We start from the raw sequence: 26,731 nt of genomic DNA, 5'->3' as shown, positions 1-26,731 counted from the left end.
CGTGGACAGGTTGTTTCAAGTTTCTTTGAAATATTTGGGCCGAAAGTGCCTTGCATCTCTTGAAAACAGATGTACAACTTGTTTGCTAGTCTGCCTGTCATTGATAAAGCCACATCAGTTATGTAGCTGTGGGTAGAGCTATGTACAGACTGCAACACACTAGCTGTAGTTTTCTCTCCTCTGTGGGACAGTGTTGATGCTGAAGACATTTCATACTGGAATTGACTCTTGTCACTGTTCCAAACATTACCTTTCATCACATCCTCCTCTCTTATAAACATATTCACTTCCTCCACAAACTGTTGTGCCATCTGACATATACTATTATCGTCTTCTATGTCCTTACGTGTGACAAATGTAGTAATATGCCTGGATGAAATGCCATATTCACGCTTGAGATGGTCGATAAAGGAAATGGAAGCTTTGAAATTGTCCAAGCCAACCATTTTAGCTGCTTCCAGTGCCCACATCTGCAGATGCCAATAGTGAACTGTAGATCCATACCCCCTTGCACTATCAAATTGCGATATTACGAGGGGGATCCAGGAAATAACGACTGTTCGCGCATACCCGCCGTGCAGCTGACTCCCCTTCCTTGTTTGAAGGTCAACTGGCTTCCTTAACATGTGTTCTCATAATGTTGTAAGTACTGGTTGCAACAAGTCGCCATTGTGCATTTTGTGTTACTTCAAAATGAACGACGTGATTGATAATCCCGCCGACTGTGAGGTGAGGAGTGTGATTCGATTTTTGAATGCCCAATATTTGAAACCTGCAGAAATTTACCGGCAATTGAAAGAAATGTATGGTGATACTGTAATGAATGAAAGAAATGTGAGAAAATGGTGCGAAATGTTCAACAATGGGCGAACAAATGTCCACGATGAAACTCGACCTGGACGCCCATCACTCATCACAGAAGACCTGAAGACTAAAGTGAATGACAGAATCTTGCAAGACAGGCGCACATCACTCCACAAATTGCTGAAAGACTTTCTGGGTGGTACGCGTTTTGGAAGTGATGAAGAGTTGAAGAAGACAGTGAACACCTGGCTTAATGAACTGGCGGCAGAGGAGTATAACACGGGAATTCTAAAGCTAGTGAACAGATACAACAAATGTTTAAATGTAGGTGGTGATTATGTAGAGAAGTAAAGGAAGCTTCAGTTATGTAACAGACTTTGTTTTTTCAAATAAATATATATTTTTTAATTATTACAACAAAACGGTCGTTATTTCCTGGATCCCCCTCGTACATGCTCTTTTATAGTTTGTAATTGCGACAGTCTGTTTCCTTTGATACGAGCTCCTGCTCGCCGTTTGTTAAACACATAATTTATAATAATGAACAATTTGATTTACTTTAATGCACTTATAGCACTTCCTTTGATACGAGCTTCTGCTCGCCGTTTGTTAAACACATAATTTATAATAATGAACAATTTAATTTACTTTAATGCACTTATAGCACTTCATTAGTTTGCTATAGAAATTGAAGCCACGATTGTAATAGTCTTCATAAATGTTCTCTAGTACGCTGTCATCAATATCTTCTAATACACTGGAGCTCGACTTTTTGGGCGGAGAGAGTTTGTACTCACTTTGACTTGACTGTTCTGTTGCTCTGGAAATGAGCATTGTGTACTGCTTGAACAGCCACCTTCAGGTTCAGGTTCCTCCTCTCCTTCAAAATTAATATATCTATCCAGCGTAATGTCATGTATTTCTGTGTCATCCCCATTATATTTCTGAATTATTATGTTTTATAATATATCCCCGAACTCCATATCCTTGGCTCCGATGTCATTTCCATATTCAGCACGTCGCAACATTGTCCCTAATATTTGGACCACATTCATAGGATTAATTCTCTTCATGATATCACTGCACTGTACACAGTTTACACAGTAACCTGCTTGTGAACACTCCAAGTGACAAATACTTACTGCAGCGATACCATTCACGCAACTGGAGTACTAGTTATTGCAGCTACAATATGCCACCATCTAATGGTGCTAGCAGACAAGTGCGGAGTTTTGCACGGAAATGACACACACCACTGTTTTGTTTATGATTGATTGTTATTCTAAGCATGTTTTCGTGCGGTTCCGATCATCCAAGGTCAAGGGTGTCCCTTGTCAGTTGTCATACTGAATGTCCATGAATGTTTACTCTGATTGTGATGTATAATGGTTACATAATTCGCAAATTACTCCTGGCCCTGTTATTCTTATTTCTTCTTGTGAATTAATGTAAATTAATTAATTAACGTAACTATTGATTAATACATTACTTTCAAGTGATAGAAAGAGAACAGCTGAAACAGCTGAACAGATGAAAGAAAATTCCCTATTATTATCATAACAGGCTGATTATGATGATTAGTGATTATTAACCCTTACTGACTTGTAATTATATGATTTGTTACATGGCAGAAAGTACTGAAGCTCAGTTTGAGGTTTCATCAGAATGTATCTGACTTTATTTTATTACCCGCATACTAGTGACAAGTGAGAAGATTAAATCTTATGATAGTAATGCTATAGGGACAACGAAAATTAGAGTGATAAAGATTTTGTTTGCAAAACATTAGACCTTGTCACTTTGTGACATTGCATCAGAGATGCAATTGAAGAAATCACTGGACAAACATTATAGAATGTGTACACAGAGATTGAAAACCACTTGGATATTTTGCGTGCTACTAGGGGTGCATATATTGAAATTATCTAAGGAGCCATGGAGTGGGCCATCTCTGCCAATCCACTGATTTGAGAATGTTTGGTTAAGATGATGGCGAACTTCAAGAGACCAATCAGGGTGAGCTGCTCCTTGCTGAAAGATGAGTCGATTACATTTCCTGTAGCTTGGGGATGACGTAATTGATGAGCATATCTATATACACATTTTCATTTGTCTCCCTCCTCCTCCTTTGGTTATATCCAGTCTATTTAAGTGCCCTCATCATTACATTTAGAGCTTTATATGAGGGGTTCACAACCAGAGTGGACAAAGTCCATCTGGAATAGTTCTGAGATATTGAGTCTTAAAGTTCCTGGCTCATGCTTAGCAACCTTCACCTTCTATAGGAAATGCTGCCCTCTGTGGAGTAACAAATGAGTTATGGACTTTGTTATGGCAATGACTAAATCTAAGTTTTCTTCATCCGAAATTGTATTAATCCACAAACTTATCACCGGTGGACTTGGTCCACTCTGGTTGTGAGCCCTTCATATATAACATGTAAATTTAATTTTTCGGTATGAGATGGTTTGTTTTCCTTAATTTGTCCCATAACTAATCCTTAATTCTTTTCTCTTAAATATAGATAGTGGTTTGTGTCATTGTTCACATTTCACTCCCATAGTAGCAATATGGTATATCTTTAATTATTTATATACTTCGTCACAAGCATACCCGGTCACATATACATTGTGTAGATTGAACTACCTTACCTGACTAGTTCCTGAAGTGCTTAGAACTTATTTTCATTAAAATCTTGTATGTATTATTTGAATATGTAATCAACTTACAGTATAAGAACTACAATAAAATAAATGAAGCTGAAGCTGTGCCATTCAGGTTGCATTTGCTCAGTAATTCAGATTTTTTTTTTTTTCATGTTACATGTTTGTAGTTCATAGTTTTAAAATGTTTCTATTTTTTTAAGCAGCTTCATATTCTTTTTTTGTGTCAATAGTTAGTACTCTTTATGTGTATCTAGGTGAAATTTTAGCTGTTGAATAGAATTTTTAGATTTTATGAACCAATTAACTAAGAATTAATGTTCGATTTACAGGGCTTTAAATGGATGCTTTAAATTAAATTAACTAACTAGTAATTTTGTAGGTGTCTGTTTCTTTTTGTTAGAATGATCCAGATCCGAAGGTAGCTGAATCTACTTTAGATGGACTGCGACAAGTTATGGCCATTAAGTCTCGTGTAGTTCTGCCATACCTTGTACCACAACTTATTGCTCCTTCACGAGTGAACACCAAAGCCTTATCAATACTTGCCTCTGTAGCAGGAGAAGCTCTTACAAAATACCTCCACAAGATATTGCCAGCACTTCTGGCTGCACTTTCTGCAGCTCAAGGCACTGCACAGGAAGCTCAGGTATGTAAATTTGATTCTTAACACTTGTGATGTGGGACATTTATCATTTTATATTGATATAGAAGTAGTAGGGATACCCGGTCTGTGAAGGTCAGACAAAGTAAATTGTGCTTAATTAAAGCATGCAAACACAGGAGCTGTGGTCTTGTTGATTTTTGGAGTTAAAGTTGAGATAAGGTTCTGTAAAATAATTTACTTATGTGTTGACAGTGATTCAGAACGCTGCTTTGCAGATATTAATTTTAATTTTCTCATTTCTTTTTTTTTTTTTTTTTACACATTTTCACTTAACTATTGTGAAACTTGCCTTTGTTGTCACTTCATTTAAGTTGTCACCTGGCTGAAAGGCCGATTTTCCTTAAGAACAACACAAATTTCCCCTTTGTTTAGCAGCTGCCTCATGCACTGACCAGTGGCCGGAATGTACTTGGGTAGGAACGTAACAATATCGGTCACTGTCAAACAAAAAAACCTTTTCTTGGATACTGTATAACTTATTATTTCGATGGTTAGAGGGTATGATGCTATATTACGGGGACAAGAGATAACTGTACAACAGTACAATCTTCTCATGTTCAGGCAAGTTGGTTACTGTTTTATGGCTCTTTTGTCTGTAAATTCTTAGTATTTTTTAAAGAATTGGAACACTGACTTTTCTATCAAATTGTTGCGGTATGTTTTAGGTCAGCGTGATGGCCAAAAAAGAAAGAATCTGTTTTCAATTATGTGAATGATTTCATTTATGAATGGTTTGGATCCACATCTGTGGAGTAACGGTTAGCGTGTCTGGCTGCAAAACCAGGTGGCCCGGGTTCGATTCCTGGTCAGGCAAGTTACCTGGTTGAGGTTTTTTCCAGGGTTTTCCCTCAACCCAATATGAGCAAATGCTGGGTAATTTTCTATGCTGGACCCTGAACTCCTTTCACCAGCATTATCACCTTCATCTCATTCAGATGCTAAATAACCTTTAAGATGTTGATAAACCGTCATAAAATAATCTACGGTACTAAAAAAAAGAATGGTTTGGTTCAAGTGTGCAAGGGCAGAGAAATTGTCAGTAAGTAGGCTATGATTCAAGCAGGAAGAGGTATTTGCGCGATTTATCACAAATGTAACTGATTAATGGCCGTAATTTTGTCTCGAATTTTCGCGAAAATTGATCATTTCTGCGAAAATCTTCATTTTTACGATAAAAACGAAAAAATGGCACTTTTGTTAAAATTTATTTTTAAGAAATATATTCGTTTCGAAGATATTGGCTGCAAAGGAATGAGAAATCATTTGGAAAAGTACATTGATCCAAAATTTTATTATTCTCTTTTATGACCTGCAGGACTGTTGATGGCTGGGTTTTCCTGATCCTCTGGAACATTCCGTTTATTCAGAATACATTCATTTTTAAGTTATTATTAGCTGCAAGAGTAATGGAAAGCATGACCGCATGAACTTCTATTGTTCTCTTGGATTTTCCCATTACCTTCTAAATATTACCAGACCTGACAGTGGCATCCAAGATGGCGGCCAGAAGAGGGCTTTCTTAGATTACATTGAGTTAAAATAAATACGGCACCGATAAGATTATTTTAACAAAATTCTCAATGAAATAATAAATAATAAAGTTCCTAATCTACATAAATGAACATAGTAGATTCAGTAACATAAAAATATGCCTACATCTACACCAATAATAAAAGAAAACAACTGATTAAAATATTTTGTTGTTGTTATTGTATTAGACCTATATGTATTTATATATGAATACTGGCAATTGATCATTTTAATCTCTTGTAAAATTCAAGTTTGTAAGGATATAGAAGGCAGTACTACAATACTGAATAGCTGCTGCTACTTCAGGATTTAGGAAATCTTACCTGAATTATACAAATAGATTCTATCATCAACTGAAAATTATATATTATGGAGTCTTGCCTTCCTACTCACTAAATTTTGTCACTGTATTCACTGAGATTGGTTGAAAATAAAACTAGCAATTCACAGTTCAATTTAACACTGTGCCCACTCATTTTATTTAGAATGAAATGACACTATTCACCATAGTTTCTCACTGTAATATCCACTTCTAGATACACAAGAAATTAGATAGGCTCTACAACTAAAAACGAGGAATTCACAGCTTGGAGAGCACAGCAACCTACCTTTTTAACTTGGAACACTTGCAATGAGTTTTATTTTTATCTTTCAATGCCTGCTTTTCATTTTGGATCTTGCAGTAATTATTAATAAATATGTGGCCAATACCATTCAGCACTTCACTGCTAGTTTTCTATGCTCCTTCCTGAAGTTTCAATTTTTTTCTACACACAGTTATAAACGAACTGTCTGCACATGGAAATTTATCTTCTCTGATAACGAAATCAGAATCAAAATGTCCACTTATCCCTTAAATCTTTATCGTCCAGAAACAAAAATACATGTACAAATGGAATTTCTTAATCGTAATTTGATTTACAATCTGGGACACTACACTTGCGAGGCATTTTAAGGTGAAGTCTGTTAACAACATAACAAATAACACTTTCAAGCTTTGTTCTCTACGAAAACAATTATTAATTATAAGGTCACAATTCTGATATTATATGCTAACTTATAAACCTCTCCACGATTACACTAGAAACAAATTATACAAGAGAAACAATAAACAGTCACATGAAGTACACATACTTTTACAATTGCGTTAACCACTCGATTGTGCACCATGTTTACTCACTTCCGCTTCCAGTATCAGGTCTGGTAGTATTTAGAATGTCCTGATTTCCCCTTCACTTCCCGACCATTGTCACCATAGAGACGTGCATGTGAGAAATTATTAAACAGGTTGAAGGAAGGAAACTGTCGTATACAGATACATTTCATAGATAGGCATCAAGGTGTGAGAAGTTTAATCAGGACTTAGTGTCCCATATGATAGTATGGAACATATTGCATATGTCGAAAAACTTTATGAAGAAAATTAAAAGTGTGGAGAAAAGTACTCTGAAATTCAAGGCTGAAAGAATGGCATTATAGTCATGACGCTGTTATTCCCGGTGTGACTCCTCCTCTTTGCTTACGTATTAGGAAGTGAAGGCTCTATAAAGTCTAGGTAGGTAGTATCGTTCGCCATTTTTGTTCTTTCGTTGCCGAGCTACCATACGAGGAATCTATTTGTCGCACCGTTAAACATTATCATGTCGTAGCTCCTATGATAATAAATCAAACACACTGTAATTCAGCAAATAATTGAGCGGCAAATAACGTCTTTGTGTGCTTTCTGCGAACGCCAACGAAAGAGCCAAAATGGCGGGCGATTATATTAAGTATCTATCGAGCCTTAAGAAATGAATAACGTCTTCCTCAGTGAATCACAAGACGCACACACGTTTAAATGTAGCCAACCTGGAACGCGATTGGCTGCCAGAAATTAGAGCGACGGGACTATAATAATCACATATGTTGGGCATCAGAGTCGTGTAATGGAAATGATTCCTTATTGATTGATAAATTCACGTCACTGCTGCACCATATCAAACACGAACTTGGGTGGATGGAAGATGGAAAAGTTATGTGCTGTGAACACGATTCGCTTTGCCAAAGAAGAGAAAGTAGGGCTCAAAGGGCACTGTGACTCAATAAAACATTTCTGAATGACTTAAAACAAACAAAATACTATGTTTACACTGGTAGTTTGGAAAGCTATCACAATATTAGGTTAAATTATATACTCGAAATCATTTTTCATATAAACGAAAGTACATTCGGTCTGTTATAGTCATTATGGATCACAATTGGAATTTAGAGGAACAAAAGACAGGATACATAGCACAGTACTCGAAAGCGTCAGTACATGGGTTATGAAGCAACAATATTTTTCAAAGCAATGACAGCTGGAAGAGCATAATGAAGCACATTATCAACAACTTCCAAAACTGTGGATCAAATCTACCAGAAGATCTACGTAAAAATTAATTTTTGGTCCTACAGAATTATCTGTTATGGTTAACATTAGTTATTAATGAAGAAAAATTCGCTCTGGTACCGGGGATCGAACCCAGGGCCCCCAGTTCTACGCACTGGGCACTCTAACTATTGAGCTATGCCAAGGTTCAATCACCAGCACTGGATCAAATCTTTCTCCTTTGGTACTTATCCTTAGTGGCTTTACTCTATTTTCGACATATACCTAAGTATATTAAGGCTGGTATTCATAGTCGACACTTTATATCACCACTTTGCAAAGTGACACTTTTGACGAAAGTGGCTCTTTCATATTAGTGGTATTCATAGATGATTGAAGAAGTGCACTTCACAAAGTGTCACTTTACGCCAGCAAAGTGTAGAGTTACAATTTGGTTGGTAACAGAAGTCCCACAATGCCTTTCAAAACAAGTGAACAAACAATAACAAATTAATGATGTATAACCTACAAATTACAATGCTTGTCATTTGAATTGGGAGCCTAATTGATCGCGCGAGAAAGAAAATATATATTTAAAGTTGTTTTATTTCAGTTTCTAGTTTTGTTGACAATAGTTTAGATTATTTCAGTCAGTTCAGATATATAACATTTTATTAAATAGTGATACGGCTGGTGAAATTAGGTTAGGTTTTGTACAGTACATAGCTGATCCATTAATTTATATATAGTTAGATTAGGTTCTGTACATATCTTGTTCATTGATTTATGTCACTAAGTTTAATTTTGTATGTATCCGTTCCACCGATTTATATAGTATGGTTAGATTTTGTACATATCTTCTATTAAGTTGGATTGAGTAGATAAATTTATATCGTTAAGTTAGGTTTTTATGTATCTCCTTCATTGATATATCGTGTTATTTCCTTTATTTTCATTTTTGTCTTTTTCGTGAATAGTGAATAGAAGTAAAGAAAGAATGAAATAAACACATTACTACTGCTATTATTATTATTATTATTATTATTATTATTATTATTATTATTATTATTATTATTATTATTATTATTATTATTATTATTATTACTATTACCATTTTCTCTCTCTCGTTTCCATTATTGCCTGCTCTTCAGGAATATTTTGAATGCCAAATGTTTCTACAATGCATAGCAAAATAGGCCTAATAGTATGAGATCTCTTTTCATGGTGAGGTTATGACTGCACATGAACTAGAGACAGTAGATGTATTGCTTACCGGCGTGAAAATATGTATTACCGGTATCAAAACAGTAATGATTATATCAACATCAAGATAAATCTTATCTCAAAATACAGGTAGTCAACAAAAATCAAAATCATTTTAAACCCAATATAATTATGGAATCTGCTTAGAAGGCAGGCACGTGAGGTCTCTCAATGCTAATTTAAGATAGTTATGCCTACATTAGATTGAAGTTAGTTTAATATTATTTAAGTTAAAAAATTCGTTTCAGTAATAAAAAAATAGGTTATATAGGCTTATCTACCTACATATCACTTCATCGAATTGAGGTTATAAATATACGAATGTTACTACAGAAATATCTGAACTATAATATTATATATATTAATGTATGGTACATATCTGTAGCATAGAATTTTAATGCAGTCAATAACTGTATTATTGGAGGCACTGGCAAACCTCTGTTATTCGTTTTTGTCAACCAGTCATCGAAAATATAAGCAATCTCAATAAGTTTCTTTATCAGATTGGAACCGTTTTTTAAACTCTATATCATTATAAAATTCCACGGGATTGTCTTTAGGCCTATCTCTAATGTAGCGCTTTTGTACATTGTCCACATTGTGCCATCTCTTCCGCACATTCTAATAATCGACAACTTCCAAGACGTCCGCCATTTTTCTACAAAGTGTCACTTTCGGCTCAAAGTGTGGTCGGAACTACACTTTCATCCAAAGTCTTCTCTTGCACCAAAGTGTCGACTGTGCAATGGAAAAGTGATACTTTGCGTCTTCCAAAGGACACTTTAATCGAAAGTGTCAAATATGAATACCAGCCTAAGTCAATTCTCATTACACTAGGAATGCACTCATTTCGGTGACTTAGGTGGCCGGGATTCCACAGTATAGGCTCATTCACAATGAAAATTAAACATAACGTAAGCATTAACTTAAGAATATAAACGTTACGGTAAAATCAAGAAGTCATACCATCATTCACGATGGGAACATAAACATAACAGCAAACATACTTGGTAACCATGGAAACATAACAATGACGCCATTTCCTCATATTCTGTCGTATACTTCAGTGCTCCACGATTTGTGTTCTGTTTGCAAATCACGTAAGCATAAGCATGAAAGTTTGGAGTTTGCAAACTTTCATGTTAACATCTTACGGTAATGTTTATGTCATTGCTTATGTGAATCATTGTGAATGATCCCATTTGGTAGCCTGGGTGCAAACTTCTGTGTTTATGTTACGGTTATGTTTAATTTTCATTGTGAATGGGCCTTAAATGCACTGTAGGCGAATAATCTATGTAAAAATTAATTTTTAGTTCTACAGAATTACCGTTATGGTTACCATTGGTTAAGGAGAAAGATTCGAATTTTTCTCCATTAATAACCTATGGTAACCATAACAGATAATTCTGTAGGACCAATAATTAATCTTTATGTAGATTATTTGCCTACAGTGCATATATACTGTGGAATCCTGGCCACCAAAATCACTCAAATGAGTGCTTTCCTTGTGTAATGACAAATGACTGGAGTAAGGCCACTAAGGAAAAGTACCAAAGGAGAAAGATTTGATCCAATGCTGGTAATTGATTCTCGGCATAGCTTAATAGTTAGAGCGCCCAGTGGGTAGAACTGGGGGTCCCAGTTTCGATCCCCTGGGCTGGAGCGAATTTTTCTCCATTAATAACCAATGGCTACTTGAAGATGGTGAGCTGCTGAACTTGTTGCTGCCGCAAAATATCTCACACCCACCACGTCCATTCGAGGGCAATTTGAAGAGGAAGCTCTTATTACGTTTCTGGAATCAACAGTAAATCATAACTTAATAATGTCTGCTTATGTATCTTCATTTTATATACTGATATTTATTTAGTTAACTTTATAGTGCAGTTATTTATTATTTTTTATCAGATATAAGTAACTATAAAACCACTGTGAAACTTACAAAGCCTATGTAACTTAATTTTCATACATTATTGAGGATACTTCTGACGTATTTTTAAAGCCAAAATAATTTCCACTTAGTTCGGGAAAATGTGCCTAATAGCATTCACGACACACAATGGAATTACGACACTTTCTATATCCTATTGCTGTCATGAATTTATCCAGCTTACAGACTGTTTGTATACTATGTGGCGCCAGGTTTTTTTTCTCTGGATTATCTGAAGTTAGTAAGCATCTTTTCATTTTGCTCTCGGTCTTAAACTCAAATTGTGGCAGGTAAAATTTAAAATTTGTTTATTCAAAATTAACTTAATAAAAGAAGAGTTATGAATCACTCAAAAATAAGCATCTGTCTTCACAGTTCTCACATTATTCACTTCCACACAACAAACATGCTGCATCGGAATTCACTTCACTATAGTGTGAACATTTACACCAGAATTTTTTATCTGCCCTATCTGTTATAGTTCGGGACAATACTTGACAGACTCTTTCCTAGAAATGACAAAAAAGTCTCCCCTTTCTAATCATTTATTTAAAGGGACTGACCCTTAGACCAACAAAGGAACCAGCCCTCATTAAGGAGAAATACGGTGTTGACAAGTATCTAACATTCTAACCAAAAGAGCAATTTCTTAATTTCTATCAGTCAGTGTATGTGCAGTGCAGTGATCAACTGAAACAATGCCTTCCATTTTTCTGTTATGATTCAGTGGTGCGGAAGTTTTCAAAGTAAGAAATGAAGAGGAAAATTTAAATCCTGACCCTTCGTTTCAAAGACCCCCAGAAAGAAAAAAGACCTTCTTATTGGAAAATGAGGGAATTGCAGATGCAGACTGTGAAGATGGTGAAACAACTTAAAAATTTTCTGTGTTCCGTAGTTGATAATAAGGATGTCTTAATAAATAAAAGTTTAAAATAATCAATTAACTGCAGATGTAGCAGATGTAGGAATTACCATGGTAAAGAAATTTTCATCCATCAATCTCGACAAGTATCAGACTCTGACTGAAGAACACAAGATGATTAAATTCTCTTCTAACCGAAGTGACGACTTTTCTCGTGACCTATTGTGCAGAACAGTTTATGAGGAGGCTTCGCATTTTTGTCACAAGAGCTATATTGGATGGAGTAGTTTCTCCTGGTACATTAATGACGTCAGTCAAAGGCGTAAGCAGGTTACAAGACACCTATGAGTTCTGACTTGTGTTATGTAGAATCACATGTTATTACATATGTTTATATGTCTATAAGTTCATTGTGATCCCATTCAGTCATAGAGGAGGTGCACCAGGAAACAAATGCCGCCATCAATATCTACACCGCAGTTGTTTATTTTGGAATTTGGAAATGATTATTTTTGTGTAAGGAATGGTAACATATTCTTAGAATGTATATTTTTTGTCATTGTAATAGTAGTTATTTCAATAAATAAGTGTAAATTATTGTTTGTATAATATGAATAAAACTTCTGTTGTATATTTATTATCAGATTATTAATTTTTAAATTCACTTGTAATCAATGGCGTGGCAAACATATTTATTCAAAAATGCTTTGATTGTGCAAACCATTAAAATTAAGTTGCAGTGTTGTCATGATATGCTCCATTATATTTTACATTCACTGTAGACCTACTGTACCGCCACTTATGCAGTGAGCGGCAGACATTTGAACTCTCTCCATACAAGGCTATATTCCTCGATAAATTCAGTGTTCACACAAAAATGCAAAGCCTGTTTATGAGTGTATGAAGCTGTATATAACCTAATATAAGAGAACTTGACTCAAGCCATGCAGGAAAGGACTGAGTTATATTTCATTCTTTTGCCATAAACGATTTATGTTTAAGTTGAATTATTTTTTTTTTAATTTTTACATGTACTTTCTTATTTTTGTTTATAATAAATTTTAATTTCTAAATATATGGTTATAACAGTCGAAGAGTTCATGACGCATTAATAATGTATTTAGCAAGAGATGTGGCAGCCCTTTGAAATCTGATATTTGGCATGTGTCAAAGCTGCTTTCAGGCAGGGCGATGGAATAATATTTTTATAGAAACATCTAATCTGTATTTGGTATCGGAAGTAGGATCTGTTATATAAGTGGACAATTGTTCTTCAGACGACTCAAATGAGGCTTAGAGCACTCAGTTATATTGAAAAGGTCACAATTGTTTTAACTGTAGGCCCTACTTACCTGTTTCTTTGTTATCCTGCTAATTTACTTTTCATATTTCCATTCTGTCCCTATAAACTGTTTGTGTTTAAGTTTACTTATTTTTTAATCTTTACATGTACTTTCTTATTTATGCCTGTAATAAACTTCAATTCCTAAATAACATGGTCTCAACAATTGAAGAGTCCATAACATATTATAATACATTTAGCAAAAGATATGGCAACTCTGTAAATTCTGACATTTGGCACGTTTCGAAGCTACTTTCAGGCAGGGGGATGGGGCGAGGACAGTAAGGCTTGTTCCCAAAGTATACTATGATTTCAAAATAATTTTCACTATCATCATTATTAGAACTGTCTCCCTCAGGTTCAAACTAATAAGTTTGATGACACCCGAAGACACAGTTTTATTATGTCTCATGTTCCACAATAACAATCACCTGTATCACAGTCATTAATACCTGGCAGGCAGAATCAATGACGTCATCGCCACTGCGATTTTCTTTTCTTTATGAACTTACTTTTTAACCAAATGGTGCAGCATTTTCGCTTAATGTCTCCTAATTAATACTACCATTAGAATATATGACTTGTTTCAATTTTATTTTTGCATTTTGTTCCCCGTTAACTTCATTTCCACATATTATGCAACCTAACACAAAATATTCAGTTATAAATAACACTCAGTTGAAATCCATCCTTACTAATGTATATAATTTTTTAGCAAATGAAAATGCTCACTTCCATGCATGTGTGCAACTACGAAACAATATGATAAACATTCTGAACAATGAAGAAGTAGTTTCTGCACTATTTCAGTTATGGAATTGTACCTTTACATGTAACTAAAAACATAACATGTTTATATCGTTTTTGAAAACATGCTATGCTTTTGACTATTTACTTCATAAATTATGTAAATAAGTCCCCAATCATGAAACTTTGGATATACAACTAAAGGCAAAGTCATTTCAGGTGATAGGTTTTTTTTTTGGGGGGTAATCCAGGGGTACTATTTTCGGTAGTGCACTAACATCTGCTTAACATCTACAGCATCACAGAAGTGAATACACACAGAATTAGTTGTAACCTCTTATTCGGACGTATTTTTGGGGTAGAAGGTGGGTAAACAAAAAATACGTAACCAAAGAGTAACTTGACGGGACCAAAGTACATTGTCTGAACACACAGCAAGTGAACTGAGGGTGTGGAAAACAGTTCTCTCTGTTTACTGCATACCTTGCAGGGCAGTCATCCTTATTCATAGTCTTGCTGTGAAGTGTGTGAGAAGAGCTGGCATTCCTTCATGCAGAAATATTTTAGACAATTAAAACAAACTGCGTGTTATTGGTCCAAAAAAATGCAGTATGTATTTTTACTACTCCACCGTTTCCGTTAAACTGAGTCTCAATTAAGCAGAGTTTTAATTTTAGTATTACTTAGCAAGTAATACAATTGTTAATCTTGCTTACAGGAGTTGGAGTATTGTCAGGCTGTAGTTCTGTCAGTAACTGATGAAGTTGGCATCAGGACAATCATGGATCAACTGATGGAATCCACAAGATCAGACAAAGTAGAACTACGACGTGCATCTGTGACTTTACTTTGTGCCTTCTGCCGACATACACATGCTGACTATTTGCAGTATGTCCCACAATTGCTGCGAGGTCTAATACATTTGTTTACCGATTCAAACCGGGATGTATTGCAGATGGCATGGGAGGCACTCAGTGCCGTTACGAAGGTATGTCATATTTGTCAAATAAGTAATTTTATGATAGTGGTGATTTATTATATAATCTTGAAAACATATTGTATCTTTTAGATGTGTTTTCTTATGTAACATATCTTATATCAACCAATCAATCTTCTTAATGTATCTAGCTGTTTGCTGACAACATAAGGTCCACTGTAGTCTTTTTCAGTTCTTGTTTTTCATGAGAAATGAGGGATATTTTGATCGGTGTTCATTATAGATGCCTGTTGCTAGTAGCCAGAGTTGAGGTGTAGTCAATATATACTGCAGAGCTGTATCTTCTGCAACTGGTACTGATGATTTTAATTTACTTCTTTTGTGGTTTATGGATGGACAGTATAGAAGAATGTGTTCCAGATCTTCATTATGATTATTACACCACAGACAGATAGAGGTATCAGAAAGGTGAAATTGGCGTAGGTACAATTATGTGATAATGTGATCTGTTCTGGCTCTTGTTAAAAATGTTTGAACATGTCTGGGTAAGTTTTCTACATTTCCAGGTCATTTGATTTCTTTTTTATGGATTGTAAAATTTGTCCTTTGTCAGAAGAGAGGCAATTGTTGATCCATAGGTTTGTAAAATGAGAGTTTACTGAAGGAAAGGCAATAGATAAAGATATCACTTAAAGAGATCTTGGTTGCAAATATGTTGCCTGTTTTGCAATATTATTGACTTTCTCGTTTCCAGGTATACCACAATGACTGGGCATCCATTGAAATGTTATTTCCTTTTGAAGTTTTTTTTAGTATACTTAGTTGTTTCTGAATAGGAGTAATTCTATGTGCGTATAAATTTGGTACATATTTGGTTATATTAAATATAGCCCCTTGGAGCCGGTAAGTATGCAAATAGATTTTTCAGAAATTTGAGTAACACACTAAAGAGCAGCATCAATAGCTATCAATTCAGCATCAAGACTGGAGGAGGATGAACATGGTATGAAGTAACTTTCTTGATATTTTGGAATATAATACCCTGTTCCTGATATCCCATCATCAGGGTTTGGAGGTACATCTGTATAAATTTGAAGGTGATCCTTATATGTGCTGCAGATTAGTTCCATGGCATCTAACTTACGAATGTATGGGGAATCATTTTTCGAATGATTTCCTGGAATTTGTATGTTATGTTCTGGAATCAGCCATTTCCATGGAGGAATTTCGTCCATAACTGGAGTTTTAACAATGAGAGAGAGAGAGGGATTTTTTTTATAGATTCGTATTTCTTCTTTATTTATTTTATAGAAACTACACAGGATATTATCTGGCAGTTTGAAGAACATCTGAGATCTGGATGAGAAAAACACTTTGTTTTTTTTCACGGGCATATTATACAGTTCCGATAAGCTGAGATATAGAAAATTATGTATTGTGTATTTGCCGTCTAAAATAGCTTATTAAATGCTAAGTGAAATTTATTCATTAAAGATTATGCATAAAATACTTCGCTTTGTGTGGCATTACTGAGAATGAATAAAATATGACAATAGGAATGCATGTGTAGAGGGAAAGAACCTTCTAAAAACATGAATAAAAGAAGATAGAAATGCAAAATAAACATGATTTCCTTTTTCACTAATTGTCAGGATTTAGCACAACCAATTGGAAGAGAGAAGATACATATTGTTAATGATTAGAATTATTTTAAAATATTTATTTACTGTAATAAATAATGCTTGTGATATAGTTAGTAACAAGGGAGTGTTCACTATACTCATACCGAAACTTACCTTAAAATTTTGCTGGTGTTGTACATGTCCTACAAGAAGCCCACACACACAAAAAATTAGCTGCGACTTTCAGCTGCTAGGCCTCGAGATCGAGCCTGGAATGTGTTGGGTCAAAGCAACTGGAGTTGGACATCCCTTACCAGCTTCATCCCAGCTGCGAGGAGATGATCATTCATTCTTATTGTTTGTCTTTGTCAGGAACGAATGTATAGCAGAAGTAGCTTGCATTGTTGGAGTGATTAAAACACAGATCCTTTCAGCACTATACACAACAAATAATCACATTATTTTCACATTGTTCTTCACATTTTTCACACGTGTTTCTAGGCAGTATTTAACAGGTACAATGAACTCAGGAGGTCGTTCTGTTGTATACTTGGTTGCAAACCATGAGTATTTGATCAAGTCCCGGAATCGTGGGAAAGAAATTTGGTAATGAATGAATAACTGCATTTTCAAAATACTGTCCCTTTGAAAAACTTTAAGATGAATATTCTCATTAGCAGTCAAAATTTCTGTTAGATGACGATATAATGCTTTCCACTGCCGAAAGAAAAACTTGTCTAATGGTTGAATTTTCCCCGTAGTTCCAGGAGGAATCTGGAGAAGTCTGATGGTCTTGCCGGGTGGAATGTCTTGAAGGCAAGTTGTATCGTTATAACTGGTCCATGAATAAAAAGCAGAGCACAATTATCTTTACAAAAAGGGAAGAAGGGCCTCATTGAACCAGAATCTCAGCTCTTTTTTCCTAATTTTTCTCCGATTTCGTTGCAGTGACAAATTTTCTACCTTAAACATGCGTTTAGAAACTTTAGACCCAAAAGTATTGTAGCTTCATATAATACAATGAATAATTTAGGCAACAGAGATCCATTCATACTAATAGTGGACATAATAGTATATGAATGGGGGGCACGCTATGAGATCGAGCAACAGTTTCTGTATGTGTCTCCCCAACAAAAGACAAAGTCCTTTTCGCTCTTAAATCCACTCTTGTCGATATTATAAATTGAAGATGGGGAATAACTTAATATTCTCTCTTTTGCTGTTTCCAAAAATCTTTCAGCCACTATATATTTTTCTTCCTCCTTCACAAAGGAACGAGACTCATTTTGTATTTTCCTGCTTATTGAATTTTTTTAAGCAAGTGATTCAAGAATTGGATATGCTGAAATTACTTCTTCTCTTTGAAATGTATTTTGAAATTTCCAAGGTCTGTAGCTTCAAATCTTCATCAGTCACATTCTGTTTTTCTCTCCTTGCTTCTACAAAGCTAGCATATAATTCATCATACTGTGACAGCACCGTCGAGACTCGATCACGCGTCCCGCAGAGGGCAGGGGCGCGCGTGGAAGGATCGGGTGACGCGGCAAATGAAGTTGCGTGCACATCTGCTTCCTGGGGCATGTGCTGTGGTGTAGAGGGGAGAGGAGAGACGGCGATCGCGGCAGAGAGGGGGAAGTAATGCGCCTGCGACTGAGGGAAGAAATCCAGAGAATTCGAGAGGTGCCATCTCCTGGACATCCGTAGAAATTTCCAGCATCGTACTTTCCCGAAACTATGGTTTAGTTATAAATACGACACGCAAGTGAACTTGAGCAGTTAGTTAGTTGCAGTTGTTGTTGTAGTCGTTGAACAGCAAGCCTGCCAGTCTTGTGTAGCAATGAAGCCAGCTTCGAGACCGGAGTTCGACTTGAGTGTGTCCGCAGCTGTGTGAGCGTCCGAAGTCCTGAGTTCGAGTGCACTGGACTGTAGTTGGGGGACCTGAGTTCGAAGTTCAGTGGACTGTCTCTGAAGGTCTGGGGTTCGAGATACTGTGAACTCGAGTGACTGAGCTGGAAGAACTAGCCAAGGCAAACGAACTGTGAACTGAGAACTGACAGTTCTGATTTGTAAATAGTACTTTGTGAACATTAGTTAATATTAGCAGTACATTGTTTTTCTCAATAATCCAAGTAAATTGTCATTGTCGTCTGTAGAGTGCAATAACGAATACTATTGTGACAGCGACGTGAGATTCGAACTCACGACCAGCGTCCCGCAAGAAAGCAGATCGCGCGGGGACGGCGCGCGGCAGAAAGAAGTAAGGGGGAAGGGCCTACGCGGCGAGAGAGTGGAGAGGGAGTTTGCGCGCGCATCTTCTGCTTGCCTAGAGAGGCCGAGAAATCCGTCGAAGTGGAAGACTCGCGAATTCGAACTTTCGAGGCTACGTCGCTGTGGTTATAAATTACGGTCGCGAAGGAACGACAGTAGTTTTCAGTTGATTAGTCAGCCAGTCAGTGAGAAAGCCAGAGCAAGCAAGCCAGTCTTGTGTACCGGAGTTCGACTCGAGTGTGCGTCCGCAACTGCGTCAGCATCCGAAGGCCTGAGTTCGAGTGCAGTGGACCGCAGTTGGAGGGACCTGAGTTCGAGTGCAGTGGACCGCAGTTGGAGGGACCTGAGTTCGAGTGCAGTGAACTGTCTCTGAAGGTCTGTGGTTCGAGATACTGTGAGCTCGAGTGACTGAGCTAGAAGAACCGTGAACTGAGAACTGACAGTTCTGATTTGTAAATAGTGCTTTGTAAATATTAGTTAAGATTACAAGCAGGAGTTGCGCCGCTCTCTCGGCCTCTGCACTTATTACAGAAGATTCGTAGCTGGGTACGCCAACATCGCTAAGCCTCTAACCCAGCTGACCGAGGAGAAACGACAATTCCAGTGGACGGACAAATAAAGACTAAATAAAATTTAAAAAAAAAAGTAAAACCCGAATTTCTCCATACATTTCAACCAACTCACAACGTACTTTCAACACAACTACTAACATCAACTCTTAAGAAAACATTTAAAACTACGGACCTAAAAAAAAACTGAAGTATTAACCTCAATGTATAATAAAATTATCTTTTGAGGCGGAGTCATCCTTCCAGTTGCTGAAAGAGGCGCTCTGCACTGCTCCTGTACTGGGATATCCCATCCCTGGAAGGAAGTTCACACTTGACACGGATGCTAGCAACGTAGGCATCGGCGGAGTACTCTCTCAGGAACAGGACGGGCAAGAGAGGGTGATTGCCTACTTCAGCCGAACACTGTCCAAGGCTGAGAGAAACTACTGTGTGACGCGTAGAGAACTTCTTGCCATTGTGGAAGCCCTGAAGCATTTCCACAAATATTTGTATGGCCAGGAATTCCATCTGAGGACAGACCATTCTGCACTCACCTGGCTATTGGGCTTCAAGAATCTGGAGGGGCAGACCGCCCGTTGGGTTCAACGTCTGCAGGAGTACAACTTCACCTCTGAACACCGCCAAGGGAAGAAACATTCCAACGCTGATGCCTTATCAAGACGTCCATGCCCGGATGGCTGCAAACACTGCCTGAAAGTAGAAGAGCGGGATGGCGCCCACGCAGTCCGAGCAATTGCCGCCCAGCCGAGCCCAGGATGGGATAACGCCGCCATAAGGAGGGAGCAGCTGGAGGACCCAAACATTGGACAGCTACTGCGTGATGTGGAGTCCGGCCAGAGACCAGTATGGGCCGATATCGCCAACCGTAGCACCACTTACAAGAGCTACTGGGCCCAGTGGGAATCCTTCACTGTCAAGGACGGTATCCTGAAGAGGATTTGGGAGTCGGCCGATGGAAGGACCCGCATAGAACAACTTGTCCTGCCCAGGAGCAAGGTGAAGGAAGTGCTTGAGGAGACTCATGCTGGAGTGACTGGAGGCCACCTGGGAGCCAACAAGATGCTGGACAAGTTAAGGCAGAGGTTCTATTGGTTGCATCAGAGAACCGACACGGAACAATGGTGCCGAAGATGCGATACCTGTGCAGCCAGTCGCGGACCAAGGACACGCAGCAGGGGAGCCATGCAGCAGTACAACGTGGGAGCTCCTTTTGAGAGGATCGCCATCGACGTTGCTGGACTGTTCCCGGTCACGGATCGCGGGAACCGCTACCTGCTAGTTGCCATGGATTACTTCACAAAATGGCCAGAGGTGTACGCGATTCCCAACCAAGAGGCTTCGACGGTGGCTGACGCGCTGCTTGACAACTTCATCTGCCAATTCGGGGTTCCCCGGGAATTGCATAGCGATCAGGGGCGCAACTTCGAATCCAACCTGATGGGAGAATTGCTCGAGCGTCTGGGGGTGCATAAAACCAGGACCACTCCCCTCCACCCACAGTCCGACGGCATGGTGGAATGGTACATGAAAACCGTGGAGGAGCACCTGCGGAAAGTGGTGTCCAACCATCAGCGAGACTGGGATGCAGAGTTCCACTGTTCCTCTTGGCCTACAGAGCTTCTGTCCACGATACAACAGGGATGACACCGGCAAACATGGTCTTCGGGAGAGAGCTGCGCCTGCCCTGTGATCTGCTGTTTGGCACGCCACCCAGCGCCGACCAGCCAGCGACTATGTGGCAGAACTCACCGAGAAGTTGAATGGAGTTCACCAACTGGCCAGAGAGCACCTCAAGATGGCCAGCGACAGGATGAAAGTGCGCTACGACAGATTAGCCAACTCTGCAGGATTCCAGGAAGGCGACCTGGTGTGGCTGTACCGACCTACCAGGACCAAAGGGAAATCCCCAAAGCTGCAGCGTGCCTGGGATGGACCATACCGCGTGGTGACCCAGATCAACGACGTGGTGTACCGCATCCAGCGACAATCTCGAGGGAAGATGAGGGTGGTGCATCTGGACCGATTAGCAGCCTACCAAGGGACTGCCCGGGACGAGCAGCCCTAAGGAGGGGGCAATGTGACAGCGACGTGAGATTCGAACTCACGACCAGCGTCCCGCAAGAAAGCAGATCGCGCGGGGACGGCGCGCGGCGGAGAGAAGTAAGGGGGAAGGGCCTACGCGGCGAGAGAGTGAAGAGGGAGTTTGCGCGCGCATCTTCTGCTTACCTAGAGAGGCCGAGAAATCCGTCGAAGTGGAAGACTCGCGAATTCGAACTTTCGAGGCTACGTCGCTGTAGTTATAAATTACGGTCGCGAAGGAACGACAGTAGTTTTCAGTTGATTAGTCAGCCAGTCGGTGAGAAAGCCAGAGCAAGCAAGCCAGTCTTGTGTACCGGAGTTCGACTCGAGTGTGCGTCCGCAACTGCGTCAGCATCCGAAGGCCTGAGTTCGAGTGCAGTGGACCGCAGTTGGAGGGACCTGAGTTCGAGTACAGTGAACTGTCTCTGAAGGTCTGTGGTTCGAGATACTGTGAGCTCGAGTGACTGAGCTAGAAGAACCGTGAACTGAGAACTGACAGTTCTGATTTGTAAATAGTGCTTTGTAAATATTAGTTAAGATTAATAGTTCATTGTTGTTCGTAATAGTCCAAGTAAATTGTCATTGTCGTCGGTGGAGTGCTATAACGAATACTGTGTTGAGTGAAAATCCAATTGTTGACGAGAGCGTTTAAGGTGAATTGTAGAAAGGAATTATTGTTGGAAGAATAAAATCCTGTTGTGAGTTAAAAAAAGTTACACTATGTTACTGTGTGGAGTGGAAATCCCATTGTTGACGGGAGTGTTTACATTCAATTATAGAAAGTGATTATTGTCGTAACAATAAAAGTTACGTTGTTGTTTTGTATAAAGTTACAATACATTAATTTTTATGCTCCATGGGGTTTAGGGACATAGATTCAACTTTTTTCTTCCGACTGTATAGTTGCCTCAATGATATCACCAAATTTTGCTATGAACATTGGACAAAGAATGACGTTTCTTACCACCTTTGTTAATCCAGAATGTTACTACTCTTCTCTTACAATCATTGTTAATATCTTCTCTCATCTTTTTCTGTGGACTGGAAACATAACTCAAATTAGTGTACTTTGTTGGAGATCTGTCTTTCGAGACTAGACTAGACGGCAGTTCGGAAGGCGGTTGGCTGCTATATGCGCCATAGCATTTCTAGTATGTGACGTCACAAGCTTGTACAATAGAACCATTTGGAATCAGTCTGTAACAAGTACTTCACGAGTTCGTTTGTTCACGTGTGAGTGTTTCAATACATTGAATAAGTAAAACAAACTTTTACTATGTGTATGTAAGATAAATAAATGGCAGAAGAGACTGTAAAAAGACAAGTATTGGACAGGCAGGCGCGGAAAATAGTGTTTAAGGTGTATAATTACTTTAAAAACATTGACGAGCAGAATGCTGCCGGCCATCTTGATGCTTGCTGCAACATTGCCAACGTGCAAGAAACAGCTGCAGAAGCATGTGGTGTGGGATTGAGAACCGTGCAAAGAATTTTTTTAGTGAAGGAAAGAGTTTGTTTGATGTCATGTTTATAGTAACCAACGGCTAAGGTCATTATTGTCTTTTGATAATTCAAATTCTCTCCTGCGCTATTTGTATTGCATATGTACGTGAAATACGATATGGCTATGTTGTATGCTGCCTTGCTCTCTTTATCTGTCTCTCTTAACGCAAACACTAGCAGACTACCACCTTCCGAATTGCTGTTCAACTCTGCATTCCGAAGATTCCAACTGCAGGCTCAGAATTCGGATCCATTATTTCACTCGCGCTTGGAGTGTGGATTTTGCACATGGATAACGAAGATGAAGTGTAACTAATTTCACCATCACTGCCTTCTTCTGGTATATCTAAAATTCTCTCCAAAATCACAGAAACACCAGTAGAATTTTAAAAAATTAAATTAATAATATACCGGCTCATTTCTGTTTCTTCCAAACTTATTTCGCCCGAAGAAAAAAATCCTTTATCAAGAAAATAATGCAACGCAAATTCTAATACATTAACTGGATTCATGTCTTATTCTTCACGGAAACACAAGTCAACTGACCAATATGAACAAAAGAAGGCTGTTTGTTGCAGGTAGTGTGGGCAAACACAGAAAATCTGATCCGCATGATTCACTTACCTGATCTAGGCACTTGTTCAGAGAAAGGCAGCAGGCTGTTAGGGTTGCTCAATCCCTTCTCTAAAATACCATGTTATTATCCCTATATGTTTCTAGAGATTCTGAACTCATTTTCGGGTACTTCCAGTTGAAAGCCACATCTAATTTTTGGTGTGTGGGCTGCTTATAGGACATGGACAACACCAGCAAAATTTTAAAGTAAATTTCGGTATGAGTATAGTGAGCATTCCATTGTAAGTCTGTTCTCACGATCAACATGTTGCTGGCCCCTGCTTTAGACGAGGGTCATTGTACGATTCTGAAAGTTAAACATACAGAGTTACACAAAATTTCGAAATTTCCAAAGAAATGTAATTGTGAGATTGAGGTTATATTGACACATTATACCTAGGATACTGTACAATATATGATTCTGTAATTTCATTGTATTTTTTTCTTATAACATTACTTTGTATTCCATATATTAGATCATTTATTTTCCATACATTCATCCTAGTAATATTTCTTTTTGCAGACTTTGGACTCATCTCAACAAACTGCACATGTTGGTGATATTAGACAAGCAGTACGTTTTGCTGTTAGTGATTTGAAAGGACAGGATTTGCTTCCAGGTTTCTGTTTGCCAAAGGTAAAATACTTTAAATTATGTACCGTAAAGTGGGGTGACTTTGAACAGTAATTTAACACCTTTCTAAACTAAATGCTGTACCCAATTGCGAAAAAACTGAACTAATTTATTAACAAATTAAACAGTTTTTTCTCAATTGGGTACAGCATTTAATTTAGAAAGGCGCTAAGTTACTGTTCAAAGTCACCTCAACGTTCAAAGTCACCCCACTTTACGGTACCTCCATCTTGCAGTCTTCAATTCTTCTGTACAATAGACTACAACTGGGCTTTGTAAGATATCAAAAGTTGTAAATCCATGTATGGAAAAAAAAATGTTTTTAAATATTAATTATGATTTAAAAAATCATTTTGTATGAAGATAGCATTAGCATGAAAAAAGATTTTAATTTCACAAATCGGCATAATTCTATCATGTGAGTCCATGCAGAGCATTAATTCATTTTCCAAATTCATAATGTGAGCAGTGCAATGTTATTCAGTACTCAAGTTGGTGATTCATTCTTTATCATTTTCATAGTAATTATTTTTGTGTCTTTATTCTGAACATATGCATTTTTTAAATACCACATGTATAGGACCCATGATTAAAATAAGTTCCATAATTTCAAAATACAGTAGAATATCAATTGTCCAAACTAATTGGGACCAGCTACAGTTTGAATATTAGATTGTTCGGATAACCGAACCTGGGAACTACAGAGTGCATAAAATTGAAGGATTTGTGTATTTTATTTCTCTTTCAATCTGCAACTCCCTTATTCCATGCCGTTATTTGAAATTGTTTAACCAGCCAGTGCTACATTTGAAATCTTAAGAGCCACTCAATTTATTATTAAGCTGTAATGCCTTTTCGCACAACAGTAGATCTGATACCGGTTCTCCTTTCGAATGTCTTTGTATAAACCCAGAAAAAATATTTGGGCCACCTGAATTTTCAAAGTTTCAGTTATAACATACTATGCATGCTCGGTGCTTACTGGGTCTGTGCATATCACAATGTAAACTGCCTCTTCGAGAATGGAATTACTTCCTTGACTAATAATTTTTCTTTTTTCCAAACTACATCGTTTGGGGGGGGGGGGGCAGGGAATAAAAATGATAAATACAGGAAAATGATAATACCGGGAAACCACAAAAATTACCGTATTTAGGCTTATAATAGATGCAACAGAGTTATGAACGTATCCCACAGTTCCCTAGATGATAATGAATTTAATTTTTAATAATAATCATAAATAATATAAAATCATAATGGACATATCTAGTAATATTTTATTCTTGTTTGTAAGCTTGTAATAAAAAAAATGTATTGTTTGCTTAAATAGGGTATAAAATGAACAACCGAATGGTTAGTGATTACACTGAATGTACCTTTATTAGAACATTATGTACACTATTTCTTGCAGAAAAAATCTGCAATTAGCAGATTTTATGCCTGAATTCTGTAGTGAATTTCTGATAAGACGATATTGAAGTAAACAGAAAGGTGGAGTTTTACCACCTCCCACACAATCGTATCAAGTCATGCAAGTGATGACACACTAGAAATTATTGCGCAATTCCTTACGAGATGTTAGTCGTTACGTCTGTCTACAACACAACTGAAGCAAGCAGCACTACAAGAGACAACAATTGACATTAATGCTGCTTAATAACACAGTGAAAGTTTTTAAACTATTAAAAAGAACCAATCATAAGGTAATAAATTAACTCTGTTTTAAAAATTTAAACGAATGAAGTGCATCCAACATTACTACATTATATTACCAGTACCACAGGTAGCAATTGGTATGTTATGCATTCTTTATGCGGGGATTTTTTTTCCTACATATTACTGTCAAAAATTGAGGTGCATACATTATGCAATGGCTTCTGTTACGCGAGTAAGTGCGGTAGTGTACCAGTTAAATTAAAGAGTGGACATGGAAAACTATATTATCGTAATTTCAATTTTTTTTTCTTGTGATTGCCTATACTTACTTATGGCTTTTAAGGAACCCGCAGGTTTATTGCCGCCCTCACGTAAACCCGCCATCGGTCCCTGTCCTGTGCAAGATTAATCCAGTCTCTATCATCATATCCTACCTCCCTCAAATCCATTTTAATATTATTCTCCCATCTACGTCTTGGCCTCCCCAAAGGCCTCCTAATTAACACTCTATATGCATTTCTGGATTTGCCCATACATGCTACATGCTTTGCTATCTCAAACATCTGGATTTAATATTTCTAATTATGGCAGGTGAAGAATACAATGCGTGCAGTTTTGCGTTGTGTAACTTTCTCCATTCTGCTGCAACTTCATCCTTAGCCCCAAATATTTTCCTGAGAACTTTAT

The 26,731-nt window shown here is 37.7% G+C and overlaps 1 protein-coding gene across 1 annotated transcript in view; it reads left to right on the top strand.

The window, feature by feature from the left end:
• Positions 1–26,731, top strand: part of l(3)80Fj (lethal (3) 80Fj) — a 499,933-nt gene that overhangs the window by 372,466 nt on the left and 100,736 nt on the right. Inside the window, exons 32-34 of the mRNA XM_069845727.1 lie at positions 3,871–4,116; positions 14,877–15,146; positions 24,278–24,391. Coding sequence (XP_069701828.1) covers positions 3,871–4,116; positions 14,877–15,146; positions 24,278–24,391 — 630 coding nt within the window. The remainder of the gene's footprint in view (positions 1–3,870; positions 4,117–14,876; positions 15,147–24,277; positions 24,392–26,731) is intronic.

The sequence above is a fragment of the Periplaneta americana genome, chromosome 14 (genome assembly GCF_040183065.1).
Source record: "Periplaneta americana isolate PAMFEO1 chromosome 14, P.americana_PAMFEO1_priV1, whole genome shotgun sequence".
Lineage (NCBI taxonomy): Eukaryota > Metazoa > Arthropoda > Insecta > Blattodea > Blattidae > Periplaneta > Periplaneta americana.
The sequence above is the reverse complement of the archived record's forward strand: the minus strand, read 5'-3'. Positions and strand labels throughout refer to the sequence as shown.